Genomic DNA, 17,557 nt, shown 5'->3' with positions numbered 1-17,557 from the left:
CACTCCCAGGGCTGTTTGTGAGAATCAAATGCAAAACATCTATGGAAGTGGCTCTCAGGAAAGTAGCTTTTAAGCCTTTTAAAGGCTAAGATGAGCAGAGAATACTGACCACAGTTGCAATCAGAAAGGAATGCTCGGGTGGGATCACTGAAGTCTCAGTTAAACTTCCCTCACAAGGTGCTGGATTCTCACTCCCAGCGGCTAGGTGATCTGTGTAACAGTCCTGGCTGTGGCGGTGAAGCACCTCAAGGAGGCGCCTTCCGCTTGCCGGAGTGTGAGTTTCAGCACATCTGCAGTCCTCTCTGTCCCGCGGTGCTCCCTCGGGGTCAGTAATGAGACTGGGTATGGGCAGGGCTTGCTTCACTGCACCCGTTGACATGGTGGCGCCGCGCTCCGTGAGCCTGTCCCCTGACAGCGGCTCGGAGAGCCAGCCCCAGGCAGGGCTGCTCAGGCAGCAGGGACGTGACAGGACGTCTCGACCACCACTGCACCCTAAGCCTCACACGCCCAGATCCTCCAATCAGAGATACATTATTGTTTTGCCGTGAGGGATTTTTAAAGCAAGTTAAGATTTCCTGTCTTTTTTCCCAAGACACAGAAATGAAAGGTAGGTGACAGGGTATCATGTCACACAGGATTTTATCCTGCACAGTGCCCTGGGCTTGGGGACACAGGATTGTACCCCACTTTAACTTAGGAAAGGCAGGCCCTCTCAGGTTGGTAGCTGGAAAAAAAATCACCCGCTCACACATTTCACAGATACTTACTGAACACCTGCGTGGTATTAGGGCGCACGGTTGCATTTTCTCACATAAAGTTTGAGGCATCCGCATATAACGGCACACCTGCCACCAGTAAGTGTTCTCTGCAAGCTCATGGCAGTGCCGTCACTGTAAACCAGATCAGTCACCGCTTCTCACACCGCTTCAGCGTTCTACATATTTCTGAATTTGTAGTGCGCGTGAATAGTGCACGTGCACACACACACACAATCTAACTGCTGCTCTCACACTGAGTTCCATCTAAAACCTGTGTGACTTGTCTGGTCCCCAAGCACGCAGTACATTTCAGGCTGAAAGTGTGAATTCGCCTCCCTGACTACAGGCCTTCTCGGCTTGGCTTAAGAGCTGTAAAGCCCAGCGCAAGGGCTTTTCGCTCGGTGCCCAACACGGAGCAGCGGCTTACAGGAAACTTACTTCTGCCCAGCTTCTCCTTGGCCCGCGCAAGGCCCGTACTTGTACGCATACACCAGGCGAGGGATGAAGTCCGACGTGATGGCGATGACGAACGCATTTGTGATGACGGAGAGGATTCCGATGCCTTCCAGAATCCCATACCAGATTCCTGTTCAGACACAAGCGTGGACTTAGACCCACAGACAACAGCAGCGCTAATAAGAATGGAAACAACCAGGGCTGCTCGTTTCCCTCGGTCTTTTCCACGGGTCATGTGTTTCTTTCCAAGAACCGACCCTTGCCAGCAGGAGTAAGAACGTGCGCCTCCGAGCAGGCTGGCACCGGAGCGGGTGCCGTGGCAGCGCCAGGACGCACACGGCCGAACGGCCAGGCTCACGCGGCACTCTGAGAGCGCCGGTCAGCGGCAAGGCCGCCAGACGCCGTTGGGGACAAAGCCCAGCGACCTGGAGCTGCCACCGGACCGGACCGGGGGCTCCTAGAGCGCGTGGGTGGGTCCGTTACTCTTCTCGGCTCGTTTCACGGGGAGGCCGTAAGTCACCGGGAGAAGGAACACCGTACGAGCTCCACTCAAAGACCAGGGCTCATCCCCGTCCTTAGCAAAACTGACTTACGCTTCGTGTGAATCAGGAGCACATTCAGGAAAATGCAAAACGAAGCGAAGCAAAATGGGAGATCTGTTTCAAAAGGTGATAGGAAATCGAGTCTTCCCATTCTAAAGTCTTAGAAATAACAACAGTGAAATCAATCGAGGCACAAATCCCTCCAGCACTGGAAATTACAAATTTCCAAATGGGCAGCTTTATTTCTTGCCTAGCATAATTTTAAAATATAATTATTTGTTGCAAAAATTGGTTATCTTACACGGGGACTACAGGAGAAACTCAAAGGTGATGTTGTCTTAAGTTTTACCCACAAGACGGCTTAAAATCTTGTAAAAAACAGATCCAAATCCCACTTACCTATGTCTTTGGCCCTTGAAGCTAGAGGTCTCCTCCACTGTGTGACAAATTTGTAAGCGTCAAGTCGAATTTCAATTATGTTATTCAGTAAGGCCAGGAGTGGTGCTAGGGGAAAAGCTGCCACAAAGATGGTTGTGAATCCAAACTGGAGAACTATAGAATTAAAAAGGAAAGAGAACAGAAAAGTCGGTTTCTCCAGAGTTGCTATTTTCAAAAAGGTAATCATCTACACATGCTGCTGCTTGAAGTCATATGTTTTAAACTTCTGATACAGAAGCCCAGGAGACACCTCCTGCAGAAAGGAGGCAGGGACAGGGTGCAAGGGGCGCCTTCCTGGGCCGGCAGCAGTGGTGTTCTGGGAACAGCGAGCCCCAGCCAGCAACTGAGGACTGGACGCTGTTTTCTGATTGCCGTTGTCCAACGGGGAAATGCTGCCAGGGCTCCTTGGTGGGGAGTCTCATTCCAGAGTGCGGTGGCAAAGCACCAGGTGAGCCTGGAATGTTTCACGATGCCAGGAAGTAAGAAAGAGCTCGAGAGTTCTGGGGACGTGTGTGAAGGCGGAGAGGACAGACGGACGCCCACCCCTCATGGCCACAGCTGGGATAACTGCGCAAGAAAATCAACAATGAGAGCCTCGGATTATAACCGAAAGACTGAGCTAAACCCGCACCGATATGAGCAGTGATATAAAAATAGACAGATAACACTGAATAACAGGGAAATGGGGAGAGGGGCAGCTCCTTCCTCACGGTGGACTTTCCATTCATAAGCATACAAGGAAGGATGAAAGGGAAAACCGCCAGTAAATATCACAGTAATATTGCCGCAGGTAAGGATCCGTGAAAAGTGCTAAAATTAGAAGGGAGGAACCTTGGGGAAAAGTAGGTATCTGCGTGTTAACAGCACTGTGTGTTCCCCGTGGTACTTATTCATTACAATGGGAAGAACAGCATCTGCACACTGGAAAACCCGCCAGAAACCACCTTGCCCAAGCGATCAGCGTTAACACGGGCAGTAACGAGCCATTCTGATGATACAAAGCTCCGACAGAGCGCTTCTCCTTCCATGTCCCTCGCCCCTTCACTCCTCTCTCACAAAAAACAAGGTCTGGGGGACCTGCGCCTTCAGAACCGTTAGTTTCCAAGTCCCATCAATTAGCCCTTCAGAAGTACCTCTCGTTTCTCTCTTCTCCACTGTCCTACTTCAGTTCAGCGCTGATTTCCTATCTGGCTCTCTGCCTCTGAAGTTCACTTTCTCCTCGTTGTCGGTGTAAATAAAATGTCAGTTCAGGCCCACCCACCACTCTTCACCTCTGGACCCAAAATGGTTCAGTAGTCCTCACTCTCTCTAGAATAAATGCCAAACCACCACGCCATTCAAGGATCTCAGAAATTTAATTTTACACGATCTTCCAAGGCTCAGGCCCAAACACTCACCATTGCCCAGAGCAAGCCTTTACTAGACTTCTGGTTTCACTCAGGCAGGAGTTTCTGTAGAAACACTGATGAAATGCTCCTCTTCCAAGGCAAGCTCAAACGCGCCCTCTTCTGGAGCCTTCTGATAGTACTGTCTCCTCTATGCCTCCCCCAACTCCTGACCACCTCGGGACAAACTCTGTCTTCACTCTATGGCTGTCTTTTTTCTCCATTGCATTAGGCTTCCTGAAGGTGGGAATGGCAAACTCTTCGTGTTTCTATTCACTACGTGTGTGGAAACAACACACAAAGTGGTTCAGTGACTGCTACATAATGACAAGGAGGAAAAGCAAAACAAAGCAAAGCAAGCCTATCAGGTGGAAACAAAACCGGCAGAGGTAATTCTTACGACCACTAAGCAACTGGGTGTGATGGCTGCGTTTATAATGAAAACATTGGCAAGATGAAAAGGAAAAAGAAAATGTGTTTAGCTCATTTTTCGTATTTGTGTGTCTGAACAAAGTGATTGCTTTCACATAGCACAGGTGGAACCTGGACATTCCTGGTCTTGAACTCACATCCCTGCCTGCTGTTTTCTCAGTGTGGTCCAGGGACGAGGTTTATCACAGCGCACAGAAGGATAAACTTGAGGTATCTGTAGGGAAATGGATACTTCTGGAGGTCACTGTATTAAGTGAAATAAGTCCGAGCTTAAATATTGCATGGCCTCGCTTATATGAGACCCAAAAGAGAAACACAGAGTACAATAAAAATAGATAACAGGAAGTAGGGAGATAGATCTTTCTCAAAGGGGAAGGGGATCAGGAGATGGGGGAAGGGGAGGGAAAAGAGATGGAAAAAGGAATAAGGATGTGTCGTGTGCCTGTGCCAGCTCTACAGAAGGGATGTAAAAATTATGTGGTGCGAACATGGACCGATGACGAAATAAAAACCTAAAGAATTTGGAAAACTTTAAAGTATTAAATAGCACAGAGAATTGGGCAACAAACTTCCTCATACCCATGGAAGAATCACCAATAAGTCTCGGGGTCACTTTGTCACACGTGCTGCACACGGTTTTAAAATGACTGAAATTCAGAGATGAAGCTCAGTTCCCCCGTCTTTCTTCTGCTGAGGGGGCCCCTCGCCCTTCCCGGGAGGAGCCACTGCCGTGCACCAGGCAGGCACCCTTCGGGCTCACCTGTTCGTGCACACACCCACACCCATCTCAGCAAATCGCACTCGAGTGTCTCTAATGTCAGTGACTCTGCTCTTCCCAATTTTGCCCTTTTCAGCTCACGTGTTTGAGATGTCATCTTTAAGTCTACAGATTAAGCTCATCTTTTGGATTGCTTTACACTGAAGTACACGGACGTGCTTCCTTTCCATGTACGCTTTCCCAGGCATCATCTCATCCACTAGTGCCTTTCCGTGTTCTTTCTTTACTCTTATACCAGAAGGTAGCAAAAGTAAAAAATCTGTGACTTAAGCTTCCACCTCAAGATGTTGGAAAAAGAAGAGAAAATTAAGTCAGAAGGAAGTACAGAAAGGAAATAAGGATGAAAGCAGAAATTAATGAACTAGAAAGCAAATGTTAACGGAATCTGGTTGGTTTTGAAAAGATTAATAAACTTCTACCCAGAGGTTAAAGAGAAAAGAAAAGCAAACACAAGCTATGAAATTATGAGTAAAACAGTGGACATTGCAATAGGCTTTATGTCCATTAACATTAATAAGGTAAATTAGAAACAATTTCATGCCATTAAATTTGAAGATTTAGATATAATGGACAAATTTATTGAAAAACACAAGTATAAGACAATTTTACAAAATAGGCACTAGAACAAAAATAAAATCTCAATAGTCCAACATCTACTAAAGATACAATGTAAACCCTTCCCACAAAGAAAATTCAGTCCAGCTGACTCAGCTGGTGAATTGTTTTAAATATGTAAGGAATATTACTAGTTGTACACAAACCAAGAAAAACTATGATAAAACATTACCATACATCAACTAGAATGACCACAATTTAAAGACACCCTACCCACTTTTAGTTAGTATACAGAACTAAAGATTGTGTGCAATTTTCTACAGCAGATGAACAAACACACATCTTATGGCCTAGTAACTCCATTCCTACACACTGGATAGAAATATGTATATATTATTGAAAATTTAGTGACAATAAAACCCTGTCTCAAAAAAAAAAAAAAACAAAAACAAACAAAGTCAGAGTTGTAGCTCAGTGCAAAGGCCCTGGGTTCAATCACTGGTATCACAAACAAAACAACGAGACCACCACCAATAAAAAATATATGTAGAAAAATGTTCAAAGTGCTGTTATTCGAAGGGCTCAAACCTGGAAACAACCCAAACATCTCACCAGTAGAGCAGATGAATAAACACCAGTGCATCCCTGCTATCAGGAGCAACCCTGGAAGTCGGGCGAACTCATAAAATGGTTCACGTATTCGGGTAATGACATCTGCAATTTCACAGCTAATTTTGCCTTTTCCCGACTCGAGCATAAGAGACGGTTTGCCTTTCATTAAAGTGCATCTTCTAGCACACTGATCCTTATCAGTGTTCTGGAATGCGTTTCCTGACACGGGAGAGGGGTGGAGTGGCGGGGTATCTCCTGCTAGGGTGGGGACAGCGGGGGAAATCTGGAGTTTAGCTGGGAATGGAAATCAAAATACTACACCGTTAAAAGGACAGACAGGGATGCATGGCTCGTAAATTTGCTTCAGGCTTACATTCTAGGAACATTATACATCAATGAAAATGAAGTTATACTACCAGTAGCAGCACGGAAGAGTGTTATAAGCATGATATCGAACGAAAGCATCCAGCTTCAAGAGTAAATGCACAGCAGTTCTGTTCATACAGAGGCCCAAGAGGCAACAATCTATGGTATTTGAGGTCAGGAAAGTGGTCAGAAAGAGTGTGATGAGTGGCAGAGGGTCAGTGGAGCCTTTATTGGTATTCATAATATTCTGCTGCTTGGTCTACCTCACAGAATGGCAAACTTTTTCCTCTAAAGTATCCACAGTGAATATTTCAGGCTTTGAAAGCTACACGGTCTCTGTCACAACTACTCAACTTGCTGTTATAGTGCAAAAGCAGCTACAACTGATATGTAAGTAAATGGGCATTGTTGTGCTCCAAGGAAACATTATGAACAAAAGCACACGCTGCTCTGAATTTGCCGTGTGGGCCACAGTTCGCCAATTCCCCACCTTTACAGATCGACTCACCTTTGTGAAAATTCATGGATCTGTACACTTGGGGTTTGTATAACTTTTCTCACCATGTGGTGCAGTGAATTATATTTTTAAAATATAACAAGCAGAGAAGTAATACAGACAATAAAATCAACAAGAACAGAAGTGAGCAGATAGAATTCACTTGTCTGCTTGTGCTGCAAAGATAGTGCAGAGTTTGGAGTGCTACCAATCCCAGCCACATGAATACTTTTTTCCAAGCACTCAATATACTGCCGGTATCATTCATTTTCTTCTTTATGGGATAAGAGCCCATTAAGAGACCTCAAAGTGGTTAGTTCTCTTAATGAATTCTCTGTATTAAGTTTTATTGTTAATGCCCAAATCAATTTCTTTTCTAAGTTCTATCATGTTGCCATTCTATAACTGAAACTCTGAAAACATCAGCAGATACTTAGGAAATAAGTAATCTAGGAAACATTAAACATCAGTTCTAGTACTTTTTAAATTCTCAGATTTGTCCAGAAAGAACTGCTTCCTTCAGAAGTAATGCACCTTCCATTACTGCTAAACATAATTTTGAAAAAAATATATATATAGTGCACCTAACAAACAATCATATGCTCCTGCCCCCAGGAGACAAGAATATCAGAATAATAACACTTTAACACTACCAAGTGCACACGTTAAGCCAAGCATTCATGGTCCTAAGCCTCCCAGGCACTGACTCTTTTAATCCCCACGAAGACTCAGTGAAGTAGTTGCTCTTGGTATCTTTCCCACTTTAAAAATGAGGAAACTGAGACAAAGAGAAATTCAGTGATGCCCCAGCATTTCACTGTTAACAAATGATAGGCTGGGGTTTGAACCCAGGAAATTTTCTTCCAAACCCCCTGCTCTTAGATACGTAAGAGAATTAACTTGGGTTTGCATCTAGAGAAATCGGATTCCTTAAATATAAGGTGTTATGGTTTATGTCTAAATGTCCCCCTAAAGCCTCAGGCACTCACGGGTGGGGCTTTTGGAAGGTGGTGGATTAAGGGAGCCGGAGCTGACTCGCTGTTAGGAGGCGGAGTCTATTTGGAAGAGGCGGGGCCACCATGGGCTCCTCCCTTGACTCCGCTTCCTGTCCCCCGTGCCAGGAGCAGCTCTTCTCCTGCAGGCCCCTCTGCCACGCCTTCCCGCCCTGGCGCCTGCCGACTGTGGACAGAAACCTCTAAAACTATGAGCCAACCTAAGTTATGGGTGTTGGATATTTAGTTCTAGTAACAAAGAAAGTGACTAAGACATTAAGGGCGGCACGTACTAAGCATTCCCAGGTTGCTGACACTTCTCTCCCACAACAGAAATGACTCCCCGCTGTACCTCCAACTGATCCATGATACAGCACATATAGCACCGTACTGTGTCTATCTTTGTCTCCGGTTGTCCCCCACCAGCCCACGCACTCTTTGAAAGCTGGTGCTGCCATCTTGTCTTCCAGCATTTAAGAAGCTCCCGTAGATGTCAACTGAGTACGCGAATCAACCACACATGAATTTTTTTTTTTTTTTTTTTTTTTTTGTGCACCAAATTCCCCAACTCATTTTGTTTTCTGGTGACTCAGTGGAAGGGACAAGGCACAGTGTAGGCCTTGGGCAATTCCTCTAGACTAAGTGTCTTAAGGGAAGACTTTGCTCCTTTTGTGTTTAGCTCAGGAATTTCCACCCGCGGACGGCCCTGCGGACAGGTCTGTTTTGTTGAGTGGGGCTATAGATCTAAAATTTGCATTGATAATCAAGAGGGCAAGGCAGAATATTTCCATACTCATTTCCAAGTACTCATCGAAGAGTCCGTAGGCATTCATTGGCTGAAGGTTGTAGTCCTTTTCCCACTGTGGGAAGTTGATTTTCCTCTCGGGCCCGTGCTCTTGTCGTACTTTTCTTCTAGTCCACCAATTCTGAATTAACCTGTGTGACAAGATCGGTTTCTTACAACAGCAACATGACAGCTGTCCAGGAGATTTGTGAATTTTTTTTTTTTTTTTTTTTTTGGTACCGGGGATCGAACTTGGGTCCTTGCGCTTGCGAGGCAGGCAGTGGAACCACTGAGCTAAATCCCCGGCCCCATGAGATTTAAACAGGATTGGGAGCCCTATTTTTAAAAAGAAACAAACTCAGGACAGGCAGGAAACAAAGGCTTGGATTAAGAAGAAAATAACCGTGAAGCCCTACTTCAGACCTTCCTACTTGCGAGTAGATGGGGTGAGTGGTGAGCTTATTTTCCTTGTTCATGATTCAGTCTCGGGTTTGGCGCGGCCTTGAGGGCTGGACAGAGGACTGGTGACTTAATGTATGTAGGATTCTGATATTGGGGACCTGGAAAATCTGCACACCCACAAAACGGTTCCTGTCCTGGCACACGGGTGCCTGGCGCTCTACAGCTGAACTCGCGCTGGTCAGGGTCTCTGACTCTACGGAGACGCAAGGCTCACACACTTGTCGTTCTCCGCACCCCGGCGGGCACCTCGTCATAAATACGGGAAAGGGCTGAAGACAGCAGCAGGAGGAGCCAGATCTGGGTTCCCCGGAGGTGGAAATGCCAAGAGGCACATGTGAAACAAAGCGGGGAGGGCCGGACAAACTCTACTTACTTCACAACTTTGTTCTCTGTCTGTATCACTAGAGATTAAAATAGCCTTCTTCAGACGTTCGTGACATGTTGATTGATTACGGCTTATGCCTTCAAGGGGCATATCATGCTTGTAATTTTTAAATTTTGTTTTTAAAAAGTTGCATAGAAAACATGAAATACTTGGGATAAGGTTTCTAAAACTAGATCTGAGAACAGGAAATTACTGGCCAGCTGGTCGTCCCAGCTGCGTGGCCCACTGCTCCTCCTTGAGATTCACAAGGCCCCAAGACCCCGAGCTGGCATGGAAACCCATGGTGTAGAATTAACGCGGACATGGAGGCGCTGCTGAATTATGTTCCCTAAGGCTGAACCGACCACAGCACACACAGCAGAGCCCAAGGTCAGCTTCCCAAAGATGTTGCCAGTGTTTGCCCAGAGTCGTTAACAAAAATTAGTACCCGGTAACAATGTTTATAGGAGTTAAACATGCTTACTTAGAAGTACTCCTGCTTCTTTTTTAACCCCTGACATTTTCTCCTTTCCATAAACTCCATTTTTCTGTAGTCAAATTCAAGACAATTAAAAAAAAATGAGCACTCTGATTTATCCAGGAATAGGAATGTGCAGATCTTGTTACTACAAAAATAGCTAGGGCCTTGCAGTGCACAGCCCTACGGGTCGAAGGCATCATTTAAAGCGGTTTGCAAGGAAGTTTCTAATGTTTAGGGCCCACAGAGACTCCATAAAGAACTGCCAGGGCCGGGCGTGGTGGCGCACACCTGTAATCCCAGCACTTGGGAGGCTGAGGCAGGAGGATGGCTGTGAGTTTGAGACCAGCCCGGGCTACACAGTGAGTTCCAGGTCAGTCTCAACTACATAGTGAGACCCTGTCTCAAAAAAAAAAAAAGAACAGCCAGGTTCATTCCGATGAATGGCGTTAAATCTGCCCAAACAGCCAACGTTTATCATTTTCCTGGCTGCCCCTGCATGGTAATTGCGGCTCTGCACTACTTGTCTTTCTCCAGAAACACCAGTCCCAAGCGCCGCTGCCTGAGTTACAGAGATCAAGGTACTCACGGGTAGCCAAGCTCCATAAAGTTGTTCCAAGTCTGTTTTAGCACCATTATGATGCCCATCTGCATACAGAGATCAATGAGGCATCCACTAGGGTGGCACTGCAAGGCAAGCACACACGGGTCTGAGAGTCAGTGGCTAGGGAGGAGGGGTCCGGCTGCTCAGGACACGAGGGAAGGGGAGAAGGTAGGATACAGACCTCTTCTAGTCTCCACCTGTTTATCAGCCTCAAGTAGGCACCTGGGTGTCCTGTAAATCTTCAACACACACAGAGAAACAAGGGATTAGCACTGCCGAATCGGCCTGGAGTCTGAGCTTTCTGAGAGAGTATCGCGTTCAGTTTAGCACATTCCCCGAAGTGAATTAAGGCAACAGCTCAGCATGAGGTCAGGCCAGGTCAGAAGGGATTAGGACCTTCTCCAGAGCTGCCACAGACAGCCTCGGGAATTCTCCTCCGGCCCTTCTGGCCAGCTGCTGACTGCCGGGGCCAATTCCTGCTGTCTGTTTGACTGTTGACATTTCCTACTGAAATCAAGGGCTCTGGCATTCAGATACATTTGATCTTTCTGAATGACAGCAATACACTTGTTTCGAAATCACCAAACTGGCCAGAATCCTTGCTACTGGAGGAGCTAAAACCCTAAGCAGCAGCAGCTGCACCCTCTCACCCAGCCTTTCCCCGTTTCCCAGCTTCCCCGGAGGACTCTTGGGGAACCCAGGATCGATCCCCCTGTGTTTCCACCTTGCTCCTGTTGGGACCTCATTTGCCCTCTGTGGGGTCTGAGGACCTAGGACTGCCAAGGCCACGCCCCGTGCCGCCTGTTTGCAGGTGTGAGAGCCAGGGCCACTCAGGAAGTGTTCAAGCCCGTTCTCGGGTGCCAAGCACCTTCCTCCACTCAGCGGTGAAGGGTTTCCGGCATGCGGGGTAGTAGTGAGATTTGGGAAATACCACTTTCCACAGATGGCCCTGAGGGACAGGATACCGCATCACCGGGCGAGCGCTCTGTCCCCGCCTGGTCTGGGGAGACGAGGAGAGCATCCGATCCTTACCTTCCGAGGAAGAACGCGATGTAAAACGTGGAGCTGTTCAGATTGACAAACTGAAAAAGAAACATTTTCAGGGTGAAGCTGTTCTCCCACTCGGACTCTGTGCGAGGCTGTTCTGTGGACAAGAGCAGAGTTTGAGAGTCTGGCTTGGACCCCTCTCTGCTCCCTCTGTCTGACACACACACAGGGCGGGAGGGGAGCGGCTCCGGGAGACTCCAGCTGTCTGTGGACAGAGGGATGGGACAAATCGTCCAGGAAACAGATGCTGAGCTCAGACCACAGGGAGCCTGCTGGGGCGCCGCTGTGCTGTGAGAAAGAAGTGAACCCCACACTGCTCCCGAGTTAGGGGAGACCCGGGGAGGCCACAGTGCCTCTGTGTGGAGTCAGGGCCTCTCCCAGCTCCCGAGGACTCCTCAATCTGGACTCCTATTTCTAGAGCTATGCTTGGTACTGACTATCGCAGCACCTTTGTCCTCAGCCACCGCTGGACAGGCTCAAGGACCAGCACTGATGAGATGGGCCCTTCTTGAACGCTTTCCTTGTGTCAACACTGACGTCCTACGATTGATTTCCTGACTCGGTCAGGAATCCGCCCTCATCTCCTCACGGTTCGGCTTCCATCAAGCCAACGTTCTTCGGACACTGTGACGTGGACCGAAATATGGATCTAGTTGCCCTCAAGTTCAGCCTCCATCTTGAAAGCTCACGCCAGATGCCTGTGGCTTCCCTAGGAGCTGAATCCTCACCTTAAGTGAGGTTGAAGAAAATACAATGACAGCAACAGCATTTTCTCCCTGCCCACATTCCCTGAGCTTCTACTTCCTCATTTAACACGTCACCCCATCAATTCCCTTTCCGTGAACTTAACTCGGGATGCTTCCTGGGAGCGTATCTGAGAGGGAAAAAGAAGAAAGCAAGAGAATCTGATTTAAAATGGCTTCAGGGTCAGTTTCAGAGCAAGGCTGTAGTACTGCTAAGGGCAGAAAGACCAAGGATCCTTAAAGGGCTTTAGCTGTATTTTGCTTCTGTTAACGGGTGTTCTGGGTTGCCAGCCAGCTGGGTCCCCAGGTGCCCGACATGGGGAAGGACAAGCAGCCTGGGTCAAGGGGCCAACAGGACACAGCCTGCCAACGGCAGTCACCTCTCCTGTGGACCTCTCTCTGGGGGAATGCAGGGTGTGATGGAAGATGCTAATGGCAGAAAGGAGACAGTGAAACTTTCCACTCAGCCCCTGATAAGCTCCACACGGAGTGCAGAGGAGCAACTTACCTGTAATTTTATTGAATGCTATATGACCTCATTCATAAAATCGTCACTATTTCCATGTCTTGAAAATGTGGCAAATGTCAATCTTGCATCAGGTCAGCAGATTGTTTCCGTGTTTTATTGGGCCCAGGGAATGTTCTTCTAGGTCCTGAGTCCAGTCAGTGTTGTATCCACACACGTGTGTCAGTGCAAGTTGGCCTGTCTACATTCCAAGTTACAAGGCTCTCAGCCTCCAAAGCAGCTAACTTTGTGGTGATTTGTATACACCAGGAAGACCTGATTGTTTGTTTTTTGAGACAAGGACTTGCTAGATGCCCAGGCTGGTCTCAAACTCCTAGGCTTACACGGTCCTCCTCCTGAGCCTCCTGAGCGGCTGGGACTACAGGAGCAGGCCACCATGCCAGCTCAATATATGTTTAATTAAACAAAAACTGTAGGTACAGCAAAGAAATACTTTGCTAAATGACACTGGACACTTTATACACATGTAGCTTTGTAGTGCTATTTTCTGTGTGTGTCTGTGTGTGTGTGCATGTGTGTGTGTGCTCGAAGAGAAAAAATATCTTTATCTTATACTAGCTCAAGCCAGTTAATGTTTGTGACAGGTTTTAATAGAAAATCAAAGCAAAAGACATTTTTGCAGGCATTTCTAAGTAAAGGGAATATTGCTTCCCAGCAGCATTAGAGAAAAGAGCCTTCGAAAACCTGCTTTTAGAGCATCATACTGTACTGAAATGAAGAGGGTTCCACTTACCTAAATTTGTCAGAAGCAGCGCAACTTTTTCATAAAGCTGTAAAATAAATTTCATCCGTTTAACAGATGAACTGTAGATATTCTAAAAAGCTATAATTATAATTATATAACTAAATACAGAAAATAGGTAATAGAGCCAGGAATGAAAATAATTTCATTAACCACCTATTGTTCAAACAGTGAGAATATTGTGAAGAACTGCACCCTTTCAGAGTGAGTCAGAAATATGCAAGGTACAATTTTACTATTTTTAAAAATCTCCCTTCTGATCTTGGGGTGGATAATTCTGCAGTTTTGAGGCGAGCCGCCACTCACTCCCAGTTTCTTAAGGGAGGCAGGGCAGCTGCAGCGCCCCGAGGCTCCGCGTTCTCAGTGTAGAATCCCTAGGACTGACTGATGGCTCAATCGTGTGGCCTCACTGGTTACAGAGTGCAGAGCCTGTATCAGGGCTGAGGTGATCAGACATTATGGGAACTCCCAGAATCATGGAACCCAGCTTTTTCTGAGGGAATCTCCTCAGAAAGGTTCTAAACTGAGAGAAAGAGTAAGTGCTGTCTCTCTAAAAACAAAAACTGATGCATGAAAAGAAAACAGACAGTTGCTCGAATGGACTTGAACAGAACAGAAATGAAGACCGCATCCAGATTAGTCAAAACCCGGTCAACACTGGCCAGGCTAGAATTGTAGCTTCACCACCTGGCCGTGTAGGATGGGCCCATTTCCTCACCCTTTCTGCAGGCCACTGTTGCCCCTTCACAGAGGTGGGATGGGTGTGGGACTCACTGACCTTTCTCTTAATTCTGAATTCTCTTATCCCAAATTTCTTCTAACTATTGAAACAGCAAATACTTGGGTTTTCTGACTCTAAACTTCTAGTACTGGCTATTTTACTCTATTAAGGTATATGGTTTTCTATACTAAAATGAAGTTAATATTCTCATTAGATCAAAATTTCCATATAGAAACTTCAGATTCTTACTGGCTAATGTTAAGAGATGGGTACATTTTTCAGTAACAAAATCTGTGGTATAGGTTAGTCATAATCATTTGACCATAAAAATTCAACCCTGTAAACAATGAATAAAACTGATATTCTAATCAAGCATATTTTAATAGTATATTAAAATTCTTGGCTATATAATTATCAAGGGCCATTAGATTTGAATAGTGAGATAACTATTTTTAGAAATATGTTTTGATCCCAGGTTTATGTTTTATATCTTTCACACTGCTGTTTCACTTGGTACATTTATCTTGAAGTTCTTGGGAGCTGATGAGATGTGATTGTCAACTAGGGTATAAACATTGGAAAAATTGGCATTAAAAAGGGAACAGCACAAAGATCAATAAAATATTGATATTAACTTTTTGAAAAAACGGTAAAGTGTAACAGGGACACAGTCGGAAGCCATAATATCAAGCAAATTCCTTTTATATATGTCAAAGATGCAAATGAGGATACAGCGGGAAGGGTAACATATATAGAGGGGCTCATGGCCAGCAAGGGTGGGGGAGCTTAAGATGAGTAGTCTATGGAAAAAGACTGATTTTTCATTAGGTAGTTGAGCTAAAAACTGAAAGTATTTGGTTGTGATAAGAGCAGCAGAAAACTGTTAACTTGGTATAACAAATTCTTTTTCTTCTTTCTAAATTTAAGTTTTTATCATTAAATGATGACCTTCCTTGTCTCTTTTAATAGCTTTTACTATAAAGACTATTTTATCTGATGAAAGTATGGCCACTCCTGCTTTCTTTTTTTAACTGGAGATCAAACTTGGAATTTTGTGCTCATGAGGCAGGCGTCAGAAACTCTGAGCTAAGTCCCTGGCACTCCAGCCTTCTTTTGGACTTCATTTGCATGGACTATCTTATTCTGTTCCTTTACTTTCTGTCTATGGGTATCCCTAGAGGTGAATTGAGTTTCTTCCAAGAAACATATAGTTGGATATTGCTCTTTTAATCCATTCAGTCACTCTGTCTTTTAACTGGAGAATTTATTCATAAGGTAATTATCCACAGGTAAAGTCCTACTACAGCCATTTTGTAAGTTGTTTTCTCATTTTATTGTTTATGCCAAAAATTCCAATTGTTAATATCTGTAGCTGACAGAAGGCTTTCTGACTTTAAGGATATGTCCAAAACAAGCTGTGAGCACTTCTAATTTTTTCTTTTCAGTCTGGTCGATATGTGTGTGTGTGTGTATGTGTTCTATATAAGCCATATTTTCTGATTTCCTTGTGGTTTCACCATTTACAGCCTAATAACATATCTGATTCATATTGGTATGGCTGAATAAAAAGAATGGTAATAACTTATTCTTCTCCTGAGATGTGTCCAGTGCTGGTCTATTTAGCTTGTAATCAGCATACTGAGTTGTTCTTTGGCCACTGGTGAAGCTTGACAGGATTGAAACAGTGTTAAGAAACTCTACACTATTCACTCCGTTTTTAAAATACAGTGGTGCCTCTGTTCACAAACTTAATTTGTTTCAGAATTTTGGGGAAGATGTCTGCATTTATGTTTGTGCAGAGAAGATAGCTGTGGTTGCGTTTGTCACTTGATGTGGAGTTTCTGAATGGAAGCAAAATTTTGTTGGATGCTTTTGTTTGAGAGCTGAATTGTTTGCAAACAGAAGTGTTCATAAGCATAGGTGTTACTGGAATAAGGAATAAGATGTGAACCCGTGTCTCTCAACCAGTCATTAAGAGGCATAAGATTTCGTTAGGACCCAGAGAAGTTTTGTAAAATACTTAAGAATTTTATGTTTGAAGCAATACTACATAAAAGTAAATATACATCGTCAGATCTAGAAAACAAGTATCACACATAGGTTTGCTTCTGCAATTATCACTGGAAAAATGCAATAAAAAGTCAGAGATAGTACATGTGATTCATAATATTATTTAAAAATTAGAGTTGTTAATGAATATAAATTGAAAACCAATATAACTCTCAAGGTTTCTATATTCAGTTAACGAAAAACTATTAGTGGTTAGTGTTTAAATGTTTTTTGTTTTGTGAGGCCATACTGGTCAATCTAAGTAGCTAAAAACAATTTAGATTGCTGTACACAATGTAATTCTGGGTCATGAAAATAGCTTGAGCAATTTCCAAAGACAGCATAGATTTAGTTCTGAAATACTGTTCGGCTTACATTGCAACCACTAGTCTTCCATCCATTATGCTGAGATCTGCTTTCCAAGGATGCAAGTTATTGTTTGCTGATATTTTAATGAAAACTGTACCAAACTATTTTATACACTTGTTCACCCTCAGCATGGAGCTCACAAAGCTTCAGGGCATGTGACAGAGGGTAAATGTGTGTGCAAAAGTGAGGATGTTTCGAGAGAGGGTCCGGACGGGTCAGACAACTGGCCCATGCCCAAAAGGTCTGCTCGATGCTGCATTTAGAGTTTTTAATGCATGTTTTTTTCTCTCCTCTCTTCCCCTTGCAGCAGCTTGTTGTTTCTGTCCTCATCTGTGTTGTATTCTTGACTTAGTAATCTCAGTTATCCCGGTTTGATGTTGCCTGGGAATCAGAACACCAAAGGAGTTCACACTTCATCTGAAACCAATAAAGAGAGACCCTCTGCAGAATAGTATGTGTTACCTTCTGTGTGTGGATTCAGCAGCTTCCACTTTTGCTATTTGGAATCGCTCCGTTAGATAAAATACTTTGTAATACATTAGATATATATTTAACTCATACCCTATGCCCACTTCTTTGTTTTTAGTTTAACTTCCTGTTTTCTTGGGTGAAAGCGATTTCAGTGAACCCAAGTATTACTCCAATAGCATTGCTGCCTGCTCAGTATGCACAAGCAAACACACATTTATAGACACTGCGTATGTTCGCAGAAATTAATCTCTCAAGAGGACGTAGAAATCATTGTTATTAGTTTTGGCCTTCTACGTGCCAAGGTACACTTCTACCACACAGCCGCCTCCACAGCCCAAAATTCAATTTCAACGAGACATCGAGGAAAGATGATAAAAATACAGGAAG

At 44.8% G+C, this 17,557-nt stretch overlaps 1 protein-coding gene across 8 annotated transcripts in view; it reads right to left on the bottom strand.

Annotated features, from left to right (window-relative positions):
- The window catches only part of Ano4 (anoctamin 4), a 275,001-nt gene that overhangs the window by 17,406 nt on the left and 240,038 nt on the right, over positions 1–17,557 (bottom strand). For all 8 annotated transcript variants that reach the window (XM_033763868.1, XM_033763866.1, XM_033763863.1 and 5 more), the window contains 7 exons: positions 13,552–13,588; positions 11,535–11,646; positions 10,684–10,741; positions 10,488–10,585; positions 8,604–8,746; positions 2,156–2,308; positions 1,197–1,344 (listed from right to left, as the gene is read on the bottom strand). In XM_033763868.1, the coding sequence (XP_033619759.1) occupies positions 1,197–1,344; positions 2,156–2,308; positions 8,604–8,746; positions 10,488–10,585; positions 10,684–10,741; positions 11,535–11,646; positions 13,552–13,588 (749 nt within the window). The remainder of the gene's footprint in view (positions 1–1,196; positions 1,345–2,155; positions 2,309–8,603; positions 8,747–10,487; positions 10,586–10,683; positions 10,742–11,534; positions 11,647–13,551; positions 13,589–17,557) is intronic.

This window comes from Fukomys damarensis, unplaced genomic scaffold (genome assembly GCF_012274545.1).
Source record: "Fukomys damarensis isolate Sample0158 unplaced genomic scaffold, DMR_v1.0_HiC HiC_scaffold_15, whole genome shotgun sequence".
In the NCBI taxonomy this organism is placed as follows: domain Eukaryota; kingdom Metazoa; phylum Chordata; class Mammalia; order Rodentia; family Bathyergidae; genus Fukomys; species Fukomys damarensis.
Note: the sequence above shows the minus strand (reverse complement) of the source record. Positions and strands in the feature narration are given on the sequence as shown.